Below are 16209 nucleotides of genomic sequence, written 5' to 3'. Positions count from 1 at the left end.
TTAAGATATTACTCTAAGGGTTGGGAAGAAATGGCTAAGTGGGAAGTGTAGGAAAATTCATTTAGGAGGCTGCCTTGATGGTAGCACTCCCTGAAAATTAAATTGTAGGCAAGTTTTCACAAAGTGCCCTAGTTTCCCCTCCACTTTACTTTGTTTTATAAAACTAATTAGATATTCATTTGGGTTAATTTTTTTAAACCTAATTACCTCTATGACTTTTAAGGGAGGCATTCATATACAAATGAAAATTTGTCAAAACATATTATCTCCATCCTAATCCAAAGACTTTCCATTTCAACAAAAGTTTGAAACTTCTGTTTTTGGAGACTATTAGATCCTCACTGAAGATATCCTAGAAAATACAAGAAATTGTGAAGAAGCAGAGAAAACAAATGCCTTAAACCCACTTCTGAGATACATTATGTCTTATAATTTTTTTCTTTATGATTTTTATACGAGTATACTTTTTCCTCATTAATATCAAAATTAATTTTCCTCACTATTAAAAGTTATCTGCAAATACAATTTCCAGTGGTTATGGACCCCATATATCAAAATTTTACTACTTCCCTAATACTGGGCATCTAGTTGTTCCCAAATGATTGAACATCCTTATGTATGACTTTTTGTTCTAATTTCTGATTATTTCCTTAGGATACTAAAAAGAGGAGAGAATTCTTTGGATAAGAACATTTTAAAGGCTCTAGATAAGGATGACCACATTACTGTCCCTGAAGTATATAGCAGTTTATACTTCAGGAAACAGCAGTTGAAAGAACTGGCCTTAAGTGCACTGAATTCTTAGTCCATTTAATAAGAAGGAAATGACTCTCATTATTGATTTAAGTCATATATTTCAGATTCCTAAACTTTTCTTCCTCATGTGTGTTTGCTATTTTTATTCTCTTTTGTAAATTGTCCTTCCATGGATATGCCCTTTTCTGAATGTCCACTTGGTTGCAAAATCAAGCAGATGATCTGGGCCAGTGAAGGACACTGTGGAGAAAGTGTTGGCTCTGGAAGCAGAAACTCCTTTTCAGTCTTTGCACCATGCAGTTCCCTTAAGGTGAAACCTGCAGATTGGTTTCCTTTTGTTGGTACCAGATTAATTGCAGTAAGTGGACAGAGTGGAACATAAATACATGCTATCATTTTACAAAAGAATTTTGGGAAACAACCAGTTGTATTTTCCACCTAAGTGTGGACATTGTTTTGCACTGTCACACGGTACTAAGTATAGATTCACTTGAACATGTTAGCTGTAACTGTTTGAAAAGTAAAAAAAAAAAACCCAAAAAACAATGAGTCTATAGGATATTCCCAAAAAATGACTTATGATTTTAATAGTTTACTTTTTAAACTGAATTAGCCAGATGTTTAGGCCTCTGGCTGCATGAAGCCACAGATTTGATCTTTCAAGAGGCTTACTTCATTCCATGGTGGCTCAGAGGGTAAAGAGTCTGCCTGAAATGCAGAAGACCTAGGTTTGATCCCTAGGTTGGGAAGATCCCCTGGAGAAGAGAACGGCTATCCACTCCAGTATTCTTGCCTGGAGAATTCCATGGACAGAGGAGCCTGACAGGCTACAGTCCATGGGGTTGCAAAGAGTCAGACAGGATTGAGTGACTTTCACTCACTCACTCAACTAATTCATGGCCACCATAGATAATGAGTTTGATTTGAATCAGCTGTTTTAGCAGAACGGAAAGATCTATTTTAAAATTTTGATATTTTATAACCACTGGAGAAATAATGTCCAAGCATAAAGTGAGGTCTACTAATCACTAATGAAGTCTAAGTTTTTTAAAAAGTTTTTTACATAATTATTCCTTAACAAGCTTGAAGTAATAACTAACTACATGACATATTCATTAGCCCACGCTTAAATACATCCATTAAAGAGTCAAACCCTTCAGTTAATGGGAGAAGAGAAGGAAGAAGGTGAGTAGATTGGACGTACATCATATCCTTAATATAGCCTCAGCTTGTAGTAGAGACAACAGTATCTCAGTGATATTTTAAATGATACATTTGCTGTTGTTCAAAAATTTTTTAAAATAAATCAACAAATACTGAATGCCTACTTTGTGTTCAGTCTTTTGGGTTAAAAATAAGCCTTAAGCATTACTATGAATCACTGACATAATTTGAGAACTTATATTATTGTAAACAGAGTAAAGTATTTCTTGTGTCCTTTCTTTAAGAAAAAAATAATCATTTGAAAAGAAATCACCCCATCATTCTGACCATATGACTAAAATCAACTATTTAAAAATTTAACAGTATGAAGGCATTTTAGTACTATAATTTTAAAATGCTCAAAGTGTGTTAAAATAACTTAAACTTTAGTCTGCATGTGTATATGTACTTACCCAGAATTATGTCCAATCTATTTTTATCTAAAATTGTTGTAAGAGGACAAGTTAATATTAGTTCATCCTCCAAATAAAGTTAATTGATTATTAACTAAATAAATATTCTATTGTGTATAATAAACTGATAGTCACTGATGTTGCTAAATAGACTTTAGCAAAAGTAATTGCTCTCTTTTTTTAACTATATATAAGAAATTCTGAATATATCAAAAAAAATGGATCTAAGAGCTTATGCCTTTATAAAACTAAACTTCAACAAAGAAAATAAGTTAACACTTATTGGATTTAATTAATTGTTCTATCCATGCTCAAGTTTACAACTTTTGTTTATGAATCCTTTATTTAAAGTGGCTGGTTTTGGAGACAGTTTTTGTTCTGTGTTGTCTTTTTTTTTGTAATTCTGGTCTAGAACAATGGTTCTCAATTTTGTTGTTGTTAACAAACCCCTTTGAGAATTTGATGCAGGTTATGGATCTTATCTTAAGAATATACTCATCTCAATACCTCTCTGATACCTATAAATAGACTCAAGATTTAGAGGTAGATGTATACTGTTGTGTCCTTAGTTTGTATGTTCTACTAAAATGCACACATTTTTAGAGGAATTTTACTTCAGTAAATCAAAGAAAGTGTCTTCTATCTTTGACTCTGTTATCTAACCTTGATAAAAATGAATGTGGAGAAAGGTTAACTTTTTTCCAACAGACTGGAGTGTCTCTGAAGATTCCAATAAAGAAGAACCACCGGGGTGTTGTCCTTCACATTTCAGAAGTGTATGATTAAAATTTTGTAAAGTTTGTACTTTTCTTGCTTGTTCAGTATATGCTGGGTCTGTGATGTACTAGTGGTCACTCCAGATGTTTTAATTTTGTCTAGGCTAATGTCTTAGGCCTTCTGTTAATATGGAAATAGATGGAATTTTATAGTACATCATTAAATATCCCACTTTAGAAGCAGTATTTATTGTCTAATATTTGGAAAGTCATTCATATGAATAGGAGCCTCAGTATAGTTGAGCAAACCCAAACCACTTCTGATTGACTCCGCCTTAGCCAACACTTTATCCAATGCATATGTTACTATCTTTTTTTTTTTGTCAGTTACAACATTTGTAAATCTGTCTTAGTTTTTGCATGATACAGCTATCAACATCTTTTTTATCTTAACCAAAGAGAAGAATGATGCATCAGCAAGTGGGCTGTAAATGGAACAAAAGAGTTATGATAAACACCCTGAAAATAAAGATAGAAGGGGTGATTCAACAGTGAGAGAGACAGTCTAATCTTCCTCTCAACTTGTGAGCACTGGTGTCTGAAGGTAGAGAAGACTGAACAATTGTGGGGAAAATGTGCTATTGCCATAGCAGCTATATTTCTAAGCCTTCCAAATCATAATTAGGTTGTGCATGAGAATTTTTTTCAGAGTGTGGGTTGGCAGAAAAAAAAAATCTAGATTCACGTCAGAATGTTAACCAAGGAGGAACCATGCACCTTTGTGTTTTTGCTGTGTAAGGAGGAGGCACATAGCAAGCTATTTTCTATGGAAATGATTCAAAAGTATGACGTCCAATTCCATCTTAGAAGGGTAATGTGTTAGTTGAGTATGGGTTATAGAGTCAGATTTTCTGAATTGAATCCTCATTCTGTTACTTCCTTGGTGTTTGACTTTGAGAAGATTCCTTAATTAATCTGTGCCTCATTTGGTAAAGTTTGAATCAAAGAATGAATCTTACTGTCGGTAGGTTAATGCCTGTAAGGCTAAATCATAGTGCCTGATGGATGAGTGCTTAATGAATGTGAACTTAATTTTATAAGTTCTGTATAAAAATATGTATAGTAGATAAAAACCATAACTTATAAATTAGCTTATTTTACATTATTGATCTTATTATTGTGGATACTAATGACAGGAGCATTTCATTTTACGTTGTTACTTTGGAGGTTCTTTTCCCTTTCTCTGTCTTTGGGAGACCTGTTGACCTTGCATTTATCTGATGACCCCTTCTTGCTCCTGATTTCCTTTGGTGTCCTGTATATACCATGCTGTGAGAGCTAGGCTTTCCATTTTGGCTTGTATGTTGGTCTTAACCCATCTCTTCCCAGGGGATTTAGTTCTAGGAAAGTGGGGGCTAAAGGAACTTATGAAACTAATATAGGCAAAGTAATTCTGCTTTAACTAGAGCCATGAAACTGCAAATTTAAATTTGTAGGTTTTTGTTTTTTTTTTTTAGATTTTCTGAGGATTTCATGGTGGAATATTATTTTTCCTTTCAGTCCTAAGCTGATTCATTGAGTCTATTATATTCTTTTATTGTTTGAGTATTTTCAAATAGTTTTTTTCCTCTTTTTCTAGTTCATTCTTTCTCTTGCTCTCTCTCCTTTTCTTTTTTGCTTTACAATTGTCCAGAATGTTCTGGTAATTTAACAACTTCAACTATCTTCATAGAATCTTTTCTTGACTTTCAGCTAGGGAGAAAATATTTTAGCTGTGTATTACATTACTGGATTGTAGTAAAGCTGATGGTCAAACAAAATACCTCCATTCAATAGAAAATTTTACTTGGCTTATAAAGAATAGCATTCCATCATTTACTACATCTACAGAAACACAGATCAGTTTACAAGACCATTCTTTCCTTCAGTTTAATAATGCAGCAGTGATTGCATTCATTTATAGTTTTTAACACTGAATTGTCTATAACTTTCGCTTTTCTAAAATCTCAAACATCTTTAAGGAGCTCCTCAAGTAGTTTTAAAAATAAAACATTTTAATAGGATTGAACTGTACCTTGATAATTAAGTATAAATCATTAAGGAAACATGCCTAACAAATTCAATTACATTGGTAATGCTTTTCATTGAATTTCCATAGACATTATATTCACAGATACTATGCTTTTTCTTAAGATGGGAAAATTATCCTGTATTACCTACATGGGCCCAATGTAATCATACGGTCCTTATAAGAGTACGAGAAGAAGGGCAAAGGCAGAGATGGAGGTATAATGAGGGAATCAGAGATCCGAGGGATGCATGCTGAGGAACATGGGTAAAGAACAAGGAATGGATTTGTCTTTAGAGCCTATGGAGACTGATTTTAGACTTCTGTTCTCTAGAATTGCCAGATAACAAATGTATATATTTTTTAATCCACTACATTTGTGGTAATTTGTTACAGCAGCAATGGAAAAGTAATACAGACTTTATTAGTGCAGTTTTGCTAAAAGGCAAGCTGTGTTGCTTGAGGTTACTATGTAGACATTTGATGATCCATGCATTTTTAAAAACTAATTATGGCTTTTAAATGAGCTTTTAAATTTCTATTACTTCCAATTTTCCCAGTTTCCTCCCTTGACTAGTTCTTATGAGTGAATTTTCCAGTCAGCTTATGATTCTGCTTCAGTAATCCTCTGGGAATAATAGCTCAAATTAAAACAATGAACACACAGGTGGACACTAGCAGAAAATATTTTCACACAATAAGTCATATGCAAAGCACTCTATATATACTATGAAACTGACACATTGAATAGGCTAAAAGCCAGGTTATTAGCTATGACCTAAGATCACTGAACATAAAAACATACTGCCATTTGTTTTAAGGAGTGATAAGATAAAAAGTGAGTTGATTGGGTTATATTTTAAAACCATTTTTAAAATAATACAGCAATTTAAAAATTTTAAATTGTGATGTTTACTAAAAGCAGCTGGTCTCTACTTACTTTCTGCCTTCATCAGCTGATAACCCCACAGATCCTTGTATACTATCCAGGACCCCAGTTCTCAGCCTGGTTACTTGTTCCAGTGAAGGCAGTAATTTTAAGAGAATTCTGCCTGTGGAGTACCCTTTAAAATCTTTTGAAATAAAAATGCAAATAAACTATTAGATGGGGCTATTAATTAGAAAGTGTTTCACTGACGTCTGTAGGTATGACTGTGGAACTGCTATGGCTAAACCCAAGGAGAATATAGGCTTGGCAGGTATTTCTAATCTAGGAGGCATTACAGAATTGAAGCCTGGACTGTTCCTGCTCTGAGGAATTAAGTATATCCAATAACAAACTGCTCTCTCCCTCCTTCCCACCCTACTCCGGAAAGAGAAACCACCAAGAGCTCAACATCCACACATAGCAAAGGGGCCACAGGCTTTTGTGCCAATGCTTTTAAACAATAATCTGGTTCTCAATCTCCCAATCCTATTTTTATTTTGCATTTTCTAAAGTGTGGCATAAAACACAAATGATTTTAATTTTTTCCACAAGATTTCAGATTACTGGCACAGTGCACTTTAGGGAGGCTGGTTGTAAGCATCACTGTAAATAGAAAGAAATACAACTAAGAATAGACATAAAATCACTGGATGAAATTACATATTTAAGTAAATGTAAAACATGACTCAGTTTATCAATACTGTTATTTACATGGAATTTTAAAATCATACATATATTACATACAAAGTTTAAACAAATTACTTGATTCAATAATAATAAAGGCATTTAAAATTTTTCACCATAGTAAAAGTAGCTCTTATTTTAAGTAAATAAGTGCTCATATATAGAGTAAGCTTGTGACTTACTCTGCCAAACCCAAAGCTTAAAATAGTGGAATCTTCAGAATGGATCATATAAACCATTTCATTTACTGAAGTGGAAGATAACTACCTAATTCTGCCAGAAATTTTACATTATAATTACATTATAATTCTCCCATCCTCTTGACAAAAGGATACAATGGAATTTTGGGTAGTAGTGGATATTCATGACAAAAGGTTATAATGGAATTTTGGATAATAGTGGATATTCGCTGGAAGAAGCATTGAGAGATACTGTGAGAGAACATCCAACGGTCTGGAGAAAAGGACTAACTCAAATTACTCTAATATTTGCTAGAAAATTCGGGATGTTCCAAATTAAAATCATTCTTCCTGCAATGCCACAGGTCCAACTACATCATACTGTCTATTTGCTAAAATCTTTTAATTTTAGTTAGTTGGGTAATTTTTCCCTCTAGGAATATATTCCCAATTTTATAGCAGGAATTGATAGGAAAATACTCACTTTGAAGCAAATGGCTTTATAAGCAAATGTGCTTTTTATAAATTGAAGGATATATTCATTATCTCACTTAAATGAATTTTTGTTTCCTTTTAAGAATCTGAAGAGAAGATGGTGTGTGAATAAAACATATCTACTTGAATAGCATGATTCTATTGATACATGCAATAAACAAGATCAAAGCTTACCAAATAATTATTAAGCAGTCTTTCTTTGCATTACACAAAGATCAAAATATGTGTTAACTCCAACAGTATCATTGCACTGACTGTGTGTTTACTAATTTAAAATATATGTCTTGATTTCTCAGGAGCTCTTGATGAGTTCCTTGTTCCTTTATTTTTCCATTGTGCAGAACCACTATCAAATCTGCGTTCTGTATCGTGGAGAGTCTGTGAGCCACCACTAGGCATGTCCTCCCCTTACTGGCTTTATCAAGGGCGTGTTGAACCACCTGGAAGAGAGAAAGACCTGTGATTGCTAGCTTTGGTTAAATGCCAGTAAACTTGCCCAAGTCAAATTGATTAAGGAAATCTAATAGCATTCATTGTGTATTTGCTTATCTTCAAGGAAACTACCCTTCTTTGTGGAATATCTTACTCAATAGAACAACAAGAACAAGAACAAGAAAGAACATCAACAAGAACATCAACAAGAACAAACAAGAAATGGAAGTAGAAGGTAAAATCCGATTATTTGCTGAATATATAAAATATTCCAATGACGGTTATCTCATTTAAATCCTTTCAGTATCTCCGTAAGGAGTATTTTCATTTTTCTGATAAGTAAACCAAGATTTGAAAAATTCAGGTCACTTGACCTAGGTCACACTGCTAGTAACTGATGAATCCAGAATTACAGCCCAAATATGTCTGATTCCAAAAGTCCCACTTTTTTCTTTCATAACACACTGTTTCCTTGGAAATCAAGAATGATAATCATCTACAAATAGTAGTTGCGTAGTGATTAATCTCATGGGATCTTAGATCAGATACACTCTATTAGAATTTAAAGTGAAAGTGAAAGTTGCTCAGTCGTGTCCGACTCTTTGCCACAATACTGGAGTGGGTAGCCTTTCCCTTCTCCAGGGGATCTTCCCAACCCAGGGATTGAACCCAGGTCTCCTGCATTGCAGATGGATTCTTTACCAGCTGAGCCACAAGGGATTTAAGGAAGTTACTTAACTTTTTCTAACCCTTAGTGTGCTGATCTGTAAATTGAACATAGTAAAAAATAATTAATCAAACTGTTGTGGGGATTGAGATAGTAGTGTATAATAAGCACTTGATAAATATTGAAGATCATTATTCATTTAACCAGCTTTCATTTAACAAATAAGAACATACTATATATGCAAGAACTACTAAGGGACAAGAATATAGTAAAATGAAACATGAGAAGAAGCTTGAACTGTATGCCTATTGTTACATGTCTATTTGCCCCCTTGTTTCCTTTTCAAACTGAGCAAATATTCTAAAGAAGGTAGAGAAACTAGCAGGCTCCAACATTGCTGTGTAGATCGCTCTCTTACATATGTAGATTACCTTATTATTTTGTTTGGTATCATTAGAATAATAATAAAACAGGAAAGTAATCTTCCTTAGGCTTTTTCCTTGAGTGGAGAAGCATTTCAAGAATTGGGGCTCTTTTGATGATGAGACCAATTCAAATGAGAAAACCTTTCTAACACACAAGATGCCTTGTGCCCCAACTCTCTCCCCTCCCCCCACCAGCCTCTGACCTTTACATAAAGATCAAAACCTTAATTACAACTGGTGACCCTATGACTACAATTCTCTCCAGGCCTTTTTTTCCCCACCAACTGACCTTAATTTCTTCCAAAATACTCCACTCTCATATTTCATATTAATCCTGAGATGAAAGAAGAGAAAGTTACCTTTTCACTCTCGTTGTCAAGAGCTGAAGTGGCCTCATCCAACAGTAAAATTTTTGGTTTACGAAGAAGAGCCCTTGCAATAGCTAGTCTTTGTTTCTGGCCGCCAGAAAGCTGTGTTCCTTTTAGTCCAACCTGTGTGTTGTATTTCTATTACAGGAACATGCAATTAAGAAAGTAAGTCTTGGTTATTTAAATTAACATGGCAACTGTGGGCGAGAGCCAGCTAAATATTTCAGATTTTGCTACTCTCTAAAATTTGTGTCCCAACAGGTGCTGAAATCTATTCTTGGGCTTTGTTGCAAATAAATGCTAAACCAGCAGTAAACACTACCATTTCATTTACATATCTAATCTGATCACAAACAGTAGACCTTTGCTATTTTGCTTCTACAAAGGAATTGTTCAAATTAAAGCATTAAAAAAAATATTTGTTAGGGAAAAAGTCCCCAGTAAACACAAATCTTTCCCCATTAAGTTAAATTATCTTCTCTTTTCAGGCCAAAATGATTTAAAATATCATTTTAAAAGAAATCATTGGGTTCCCTAGCTATGGCTGTTACTAAGTCTCTATGGGCACATTTCTCCAGGTGTCATGATGCCATTCTCGGTGATGCAGGTATCATCCTAGCAATAAGTTAAGCTGGCATCTTAAGACAGTCCATTCAACTTTTCAGGCCATGATAGTGAATATTTAGCACAAATTTCTACACTCTCCTACTTACTAATGACCCCCTTTTCAGTATTCCACTCCATGGAAGGGTAAAGGAAATTTCTCACATATCTCAATCATAATGCATCAGCAAGCAGGCTCCCACTTGCTTTCTACATTATTCTGTTGACTCTGCTTTCCTCCAGGGTTTCGCACTTCTCTCTATTAGCTCTTGCCAGTTGTCTGAGAAATACATGCCATTGGTACCCAAACAAGGATGTGTGGGTGGATCACCTCCACTGGGAAAGTAAGTCCAACTGTACAACCTTCTAAAGGGGGATCCTGTAGCATCATCATAGAGAAACGCAGCACGTGATGAGTGTACTGTTTAGCTTAGGACCCTGGAGAGCCCTCATTCAACTGCCTTTTCCTCCACACCTTGCTGCCTTCAGGAGGTGTTTCTCCAGCAGAGGGGGTTTTGAGGGAGCTTGTGAGTAACTTTAATAACAGATATGTCTCCTTAATCTCAAAGTCCATTTTTCAACTTAAAATGCTTAGTTGCTTACTTTATATCAAACAATGGGTGTCTGAATTACTGAAGCCCAGTAAAAGTGTCCTTTGTGAATGGTCTACAAAGGAAACAGACTTTAGCTATCTCCTTTGTGATTTTGGGAGATTCCCTGGTGGCTGAGATGGTAAAGCGTCTCCCTGCAATGCAGGAGATCCAGGTTCAATCCCTGGGTTGGAAAGATCCCCTGGAGAAGGAAATGGCAACGCACTCCAGTACTCTTGCCTGGAAAATTCCACGGATGGAGAGGCCTGGCGGGCTAGAGTCCATGAGGTCGGACGCGACTTCACTTTCATTCTTTCTTCTTTGTGATTTTACCTGAGACTGCTAGCCCACTGGGCCTTTTCCTCCTAAAACACATTTTATTAAAACTGGAGTCACAGGGCTATAGATAATCAGGTAAAACTCAGTGGTTCATATCCACACACTGCAAGTTTCCCATCTAAATTAGAGGATTCAATCTTAAGCCAAAAACTGAGGATTTGGTGGCAATGATAATGGACTTGTAGCTCTTTCTGCTAGTCTACTTTAAATTGTATGTGGATTCTTCAATTACAACCGAAGAAGATAAAATACTAGCTTAGAAATCACTTTGCATTTCTTGGCTTTCAGGAAGATGTAAGTCTCAAGAATGAACTGGATGAAAATACAATTTAGATGTTTTTCCCCATCATTAAGCGCTGGTGACTCAGATGATAAAGAATCTGCCTGCAATGCAGGAGACACAGGTTCAATCGCTGGGTCAGGAAGATCCCCTGGAGGAGGAAATGGCAACCCACTATAGTATTCTTGCCTGGAGAGTCCCATGGACAGAGGAACCTGGCAGTCTACAGTCCATGGGATCATAAAGAGTCGGACACAACTGAGAGTCTAACACTTTCAAGCAGAACAGATTATAAATATGAATATACATGTTGCCTCAATCAGTTCAGTTCAGTTCAGTCGCTCGTTCGTGTCTGACTCTTTGCGACTCCATGAATCGCAGCACGCCAGGCCTCCCTGTCCATCACCAACTCCTGGACTTTACCCAAACTCATTCATGTCCATCGAGTCGGTGATGCCATTCAGCCATCTCATCCTCTGTCGTCCCCTTCTCCTCCTGCCCCCAATCCTTCCCAGCATCAGGGTCTTTTCCAGTGAGTCAACTCTTCGCATGAGGTAGCCAGACTATTGGAGTTTCAGCTTCAACATCAGTCCTTCCGATGAACACCCAGGACTGATCTCCTTCAGGATAGACTGGTTGGATCTCCTTGCAGTCCAAGGGACTCTCAAGAGTCTTCTCCAACACCACAGTTCAAAAGCATCAATTCATCGGTGCTCAGCTTTCTTCACAGTCCAACTCTCACATCCATACATGACTACTGGAAAAACCATAGCCTTGACTAGACGGACCTTTGTTGGCAAAGTAATGTCTATGCTTTTTAATATGCTACCTAAATTGGTCATAACTTTCCTTCCAAGGAATAAACATCTTTTAATTTCATGGCTGCAGTCACCATCTGCAGTGATTTTGGAGCCCAGAAAAATAAAGTCTGACACTGTTTCCCCATCTATTTCCCATGAAGTGATGGGACCAGATGCCATGATCTTCGTTTTCTGAATGTTGAGCTTTAAGCCAACTTTTTCACTCTCCTATTTCATCAAGAGGCTTTTTAGTTCTTTTTCACTTTCTGCCGTAAGGGTGGTGTGCCGGAGTCCAGCTCCAGCGGGTCCAGAGTTCCCTCAGGATGGACGGCGTCGGCGATACGAATGAGAAGACACAGCGAGTCTCAGCGTTTCCAAGTGTCTTCCAACTTTATTGTTTTTAAGACAGCTTTTATATTTTTAGTGGTATATAGAAACAAATGTAAAGTATAGAGTCATACCAATTCAGCTTAAGGGACATACCAACTTAGCTTAAGGGACATGCCAACTTAGCTTAATGGGTATATCCTTAATGGGCTTATCAAGTTAGCTCAATGGGCCAGCAGCTTCGACCCTCATTGAAGCCGTTTGCATGTCTTTAGTTACAAAAAGCCTCATTTTGTTTACATCATCTTCTGGCCTGGTGGCCTGCTAACACCTTGTGACTCTCCATTGATAAGGGTTGATCAGTCAGAACACTTTTGTATCGAGCACATCAGGAAAGAATTTATCAACAGGAAGTTTTAAGGTAAAACCTGTTTTTGGTAATTTACTCTATGCCTTGAGCTTAACAGAAAAGAATGTGGTTCCATAAAGTCAAAGAACAGCAAGCTGAAGTTCAGCTCTAAGTAAGAATCATCAGTTAAATCAACAATTGTCTTATTATTTGTATTAAAGCTAAGCTTTTATTTATATAAATTTCTAACTATTATGCTTTCATTATATAAGCTAAATACGTTAAGAGTAAAAACATAGTGAGTAAATATAGATTAAGTAACAATTTCACAAAGCAATATTTTTTCTATTTCCTAACATGCCTTTTTTCTTGCGAAGGGTTTTGTGCCCACAGGGGCTTTCTGTGCAGAGGCTCTCAGTGCTGTTTTATTACTACGGAGCAGTTATGCACATTAGCTCCAAAGGCACAGGTACATTTATTAAACAAACCAATATGTTAGCAAAAGGAATTTAGATCAGCATACTCTATATCCCAGATAATTTTATTTAGGGTGCTACCGTTCAGGGGCCTTGTTGATTTGAGGTTTCAGAATGATCTATTTTAGAAGGGAATCGGGAAAGGCCTTTTGCCTAAGTCACAGAAAATAGGAAGAGGTTTATTATAGTGAACATCAGAAAGACAGATATCATCCTTAAGGTGAGAGCTGAGGCAGCCTTCCGAGATTCCCTGAGGCCTGAGAGGCCTTGCTCAAATCAGTCCTCTTCCTCATGACCCTGTCATGGGTGGGATCTCGTGAGCTGGCTCCCGGCAGTGGTGTCATCTGCATATCAGAGGTTATTAATATTTCTCCCGGCAATCTTGATTCCAGCTTGTGCTTTCTCCAGCCCAGTGTTTCTCATGATGTACTCTGCATATAAGTTAAATAAGCAGGGTGACAATATACAGCCTTGACATACTCCTTTTCCTATTTGGAACCAGTCTGTCATTCCATGTTCAGTTCTAACTGTTGCTTCCTGACCTGTATGCACGTTTCTCAAGAGACAGGTCAGATGGTCTGGTATTCCCATCTCTTTCAGAATTTTCCACAGTTTATTGTGATCCACACAGTCAAAGGCTTTGGCGTAGTCAATAAAGCAGAAATAGGTGTTTTTCTGGAACTCTTTTGCTTTTTTGATGATCCAACAGATGTTGGCAATTTGATCTCTGGTTCCTCTGCCTTTTCTAAAACCAGCTTGAGCGTCTGGAAGTTCACGGTTCACGTATTGCTGAAGCCTGGCTTGGAGAATTTTGAGCATTACTTTACTAGCATGTGAGATGAGTGCAATTGTGCAGTAGTTTGAGCATTCTTTGGCATTGCCTTTCTTTGGGATTGGAATGAAAACTGACCTTTTCCAGTCCTGTGGCCACTGCTGAGTTCTCCAAATTTGCTGGCATAATGAGTGCAGCACTTTCACAGCATCATCTTTCAGGATTTGAAATAGCTCAACTGGAATTCTATCACCTTCACTAGCTTTGTTCGTAGTGATGCTTCCTAAGGCCCACTTGACTTCACATTCCAGGATGTCTGGCTCTAGGTGAGTGATCACACCATCGTGATTATCTGGGTTGTGAAGATCTTTTTTTGTACAGTTCTTCTGTGTATCTTGCCACCTCTTCTTAATATCTTCTGCTTCTGTTAGGTCCATACCATTTCCCTCCTTTATCGAGCCCATCTTTGCATGAAATGTTCCCTTGGTATGTCTAATTTTCTTGAAGAGATCTCTAGTCTTTCCCATTCTGTTGTTTTCCTCTATTTCTTTGCATTGACTGCTGAGGAAGGCTTTCTTATCTCTCCTTGCTATTCTTTGGAACTCTGCATTCAAATTCGAATATCTTTCCTTTTCTCCTTTGCTTTTCACTTCTCTTCTTTTCACAGCTATTTGTAAGGCCTCCTCAGACAGCCATTTTGCTGTTTTGCATTTCTTTTTCTTGGGGATGGTCTTGATCCCTGTCTCCTGTAGAATGTCATGAACTTCCATCCATAGTTCATCAGGCACTCTGTCTATCAGATCTAGTCCCTTAAATCTATTTGTCACTTCCACTGTATAATCATAAGGGATTTGATTTAGGTCATACCTGAATGATCTAGTGGTTTTCCCTACTTTATTCAATTTCAGTCTGAATTTGGCAATAAGGAGTTCATGATCTGAGCCACAGTCTGCTCCCAGTCTTGTTTTTGCTGACTGTATAGAGCTTCTTCATCTTTGGCTGCAAAGAATATAATCAATCTGATTTCGGTGTTGACCATCTGGTGATGTCCATGTGTAGAGTCTTCTCTTGTGTTGTTGGAATAGGGTGTTTGCTATGACCAGTGCATAACCTAAAAAGATTTTCAGACACTTAAACTTAAGGTTTTTGTCTTTTTGTTTGTTTCTAATGAAGAACTACAGGATTTCATTCTCTCCTGTTTCAACTGAAAATCTAAATCAATTTTCTGGCCAACACTGGGATGGTGAGTGCCCTGAAATCACCTGTTTTATGAGGTACTCAAGAAGCAGTAGCTGTTCAATGTAAACCTGCATCTAAATACCAATTGGATCCTGGAAGGAACATCAGATAGAGTCTAATCCTAAACCAACTGCATTCTGGAGATTCCCTGCAGACCTGAAAAGGAGTTTCAGGGTGGTTCCAGTGGTAGCCAGGAAGTGGTTTGACTGAGAGCTGACTGTGTGAAATTGTGGGCGCTAGGGGATTTCTACACCTGATGTATTTCTCAGGGATCCTCAAGACCAAGCCAGTGTTATCTCAACTCCTCTCCCAGACTGATATTTCCAAATGCCTGGAGGTTGTATTCATGGCATACACCATAGATTTGTTACCCTTAGCACACTCTATAAGTTGACTGCTATTCACACTCTAGCCTTGATCTGCCAGACAGATTCATAATCCTTTACCTGAAACCCAAAGGGCTATATTTGTTTAATAGTTCTATTTTTCTTTACTTTAGAATAAAATATACTATAAATTGTACATATCATACATTATTTATATTTAATATGCAATATATATTATTTGGGCTTCCCTGGCTTCAGGGGTAAAGAATTCACCTGACAACGCAGGAGACATAGGAGACTCAGGTTTGATGCCTGGGTTGGGAAGATCCCCTGGAGAAGGAAATGGCAACCTGCTCCAGTATTCTTGCCTGGAAAATTCCATGAACAGTGTAGCCTGCCAGGCTACAGTCCATGGGTCTCAAAGAGTAAGACACGACTGAGCAACTGAGCACACACACATATATTATTTAAGACTCTCAGAAAGGGCTGGGTAGCAATCAGTAATCAAATATGTGAATACTTCTGTAGAAATATTTGACAATTCATTCTAAGTAGGATTAATAAAGACTACATAAAACCTCATGTCATTTTGACCACCCAACAAATTTACTTCAAACATATGGTCTTTGTGTGTGGAGGGGAGGGGAGGGTGTGACATTTAAGAACTTTTGGAAATTGGAACTGGGGGGAAGAAAAATATGGACCTGAATTTCTCTCTTCCAGGTTGTAATGTACTAGGACTTGCCCCTTTCATGTAGTCTGGGCCATTGCCAC

At 36.9% G+C, this 16209-nt stretch overlaps 1 protein-coding gene across 4 annotated transcripts in view; it reads right to left on the bottom strand.

Annotated features, from left to right (window-relative positions):
• Positions 1-6044: 6044 nt before the first annotated feature.
• ABCB5 (ATP binding cassette subfamily B member 5) overlaps positions 6045-16209 on the bottom strand; it is a 144023-nt gene continuing 133858 nt past the window's right edge. For 2 of the 4 annotated variants that reach the window (XM_081536770.1, XM_081536769.1), the window contains exons 26-27: positions 9326-9472; positions 7608-7882 (exon numbers count right to left, since the gene is read on the bottom strand). In XM_081536770.1, coding sequence (XP_081392896.1) covers positions 7685-7882; positions 9326-9472 — 345 coding nt within the window. In that variant the 3' untranslated portion in view covers positions 7608-7684. Of the gene's footprint in view, positions 6230-6553; positions 6688-7431; positions 7529-7607; positions 7883-9325; positions 9473-16209 lie in introns of those variants that run through there. The other 2 variants (XR_014067562.1, XR_014067563.1) reach the window with 2 other exon arrangements.

This window comes from Giraffa tippelskirchi, chromosome 10, assembly GCF_054371585.1.
Source record: "Giraffa tippelskirchi isolate mGirTip1 chromosome 10, T2T-mGirTip1v1.2.pri, whole genome shotgun sequence".
NCBI lineage: Eukaryota > Metazoa > Chordata > Mammalia > Artiodactyla > Giraffidae > Giraffa > Giraffa tippelskirchi.
This window is presented reverse-complemented; position numbering and strand designations above follow the sequence as displayed.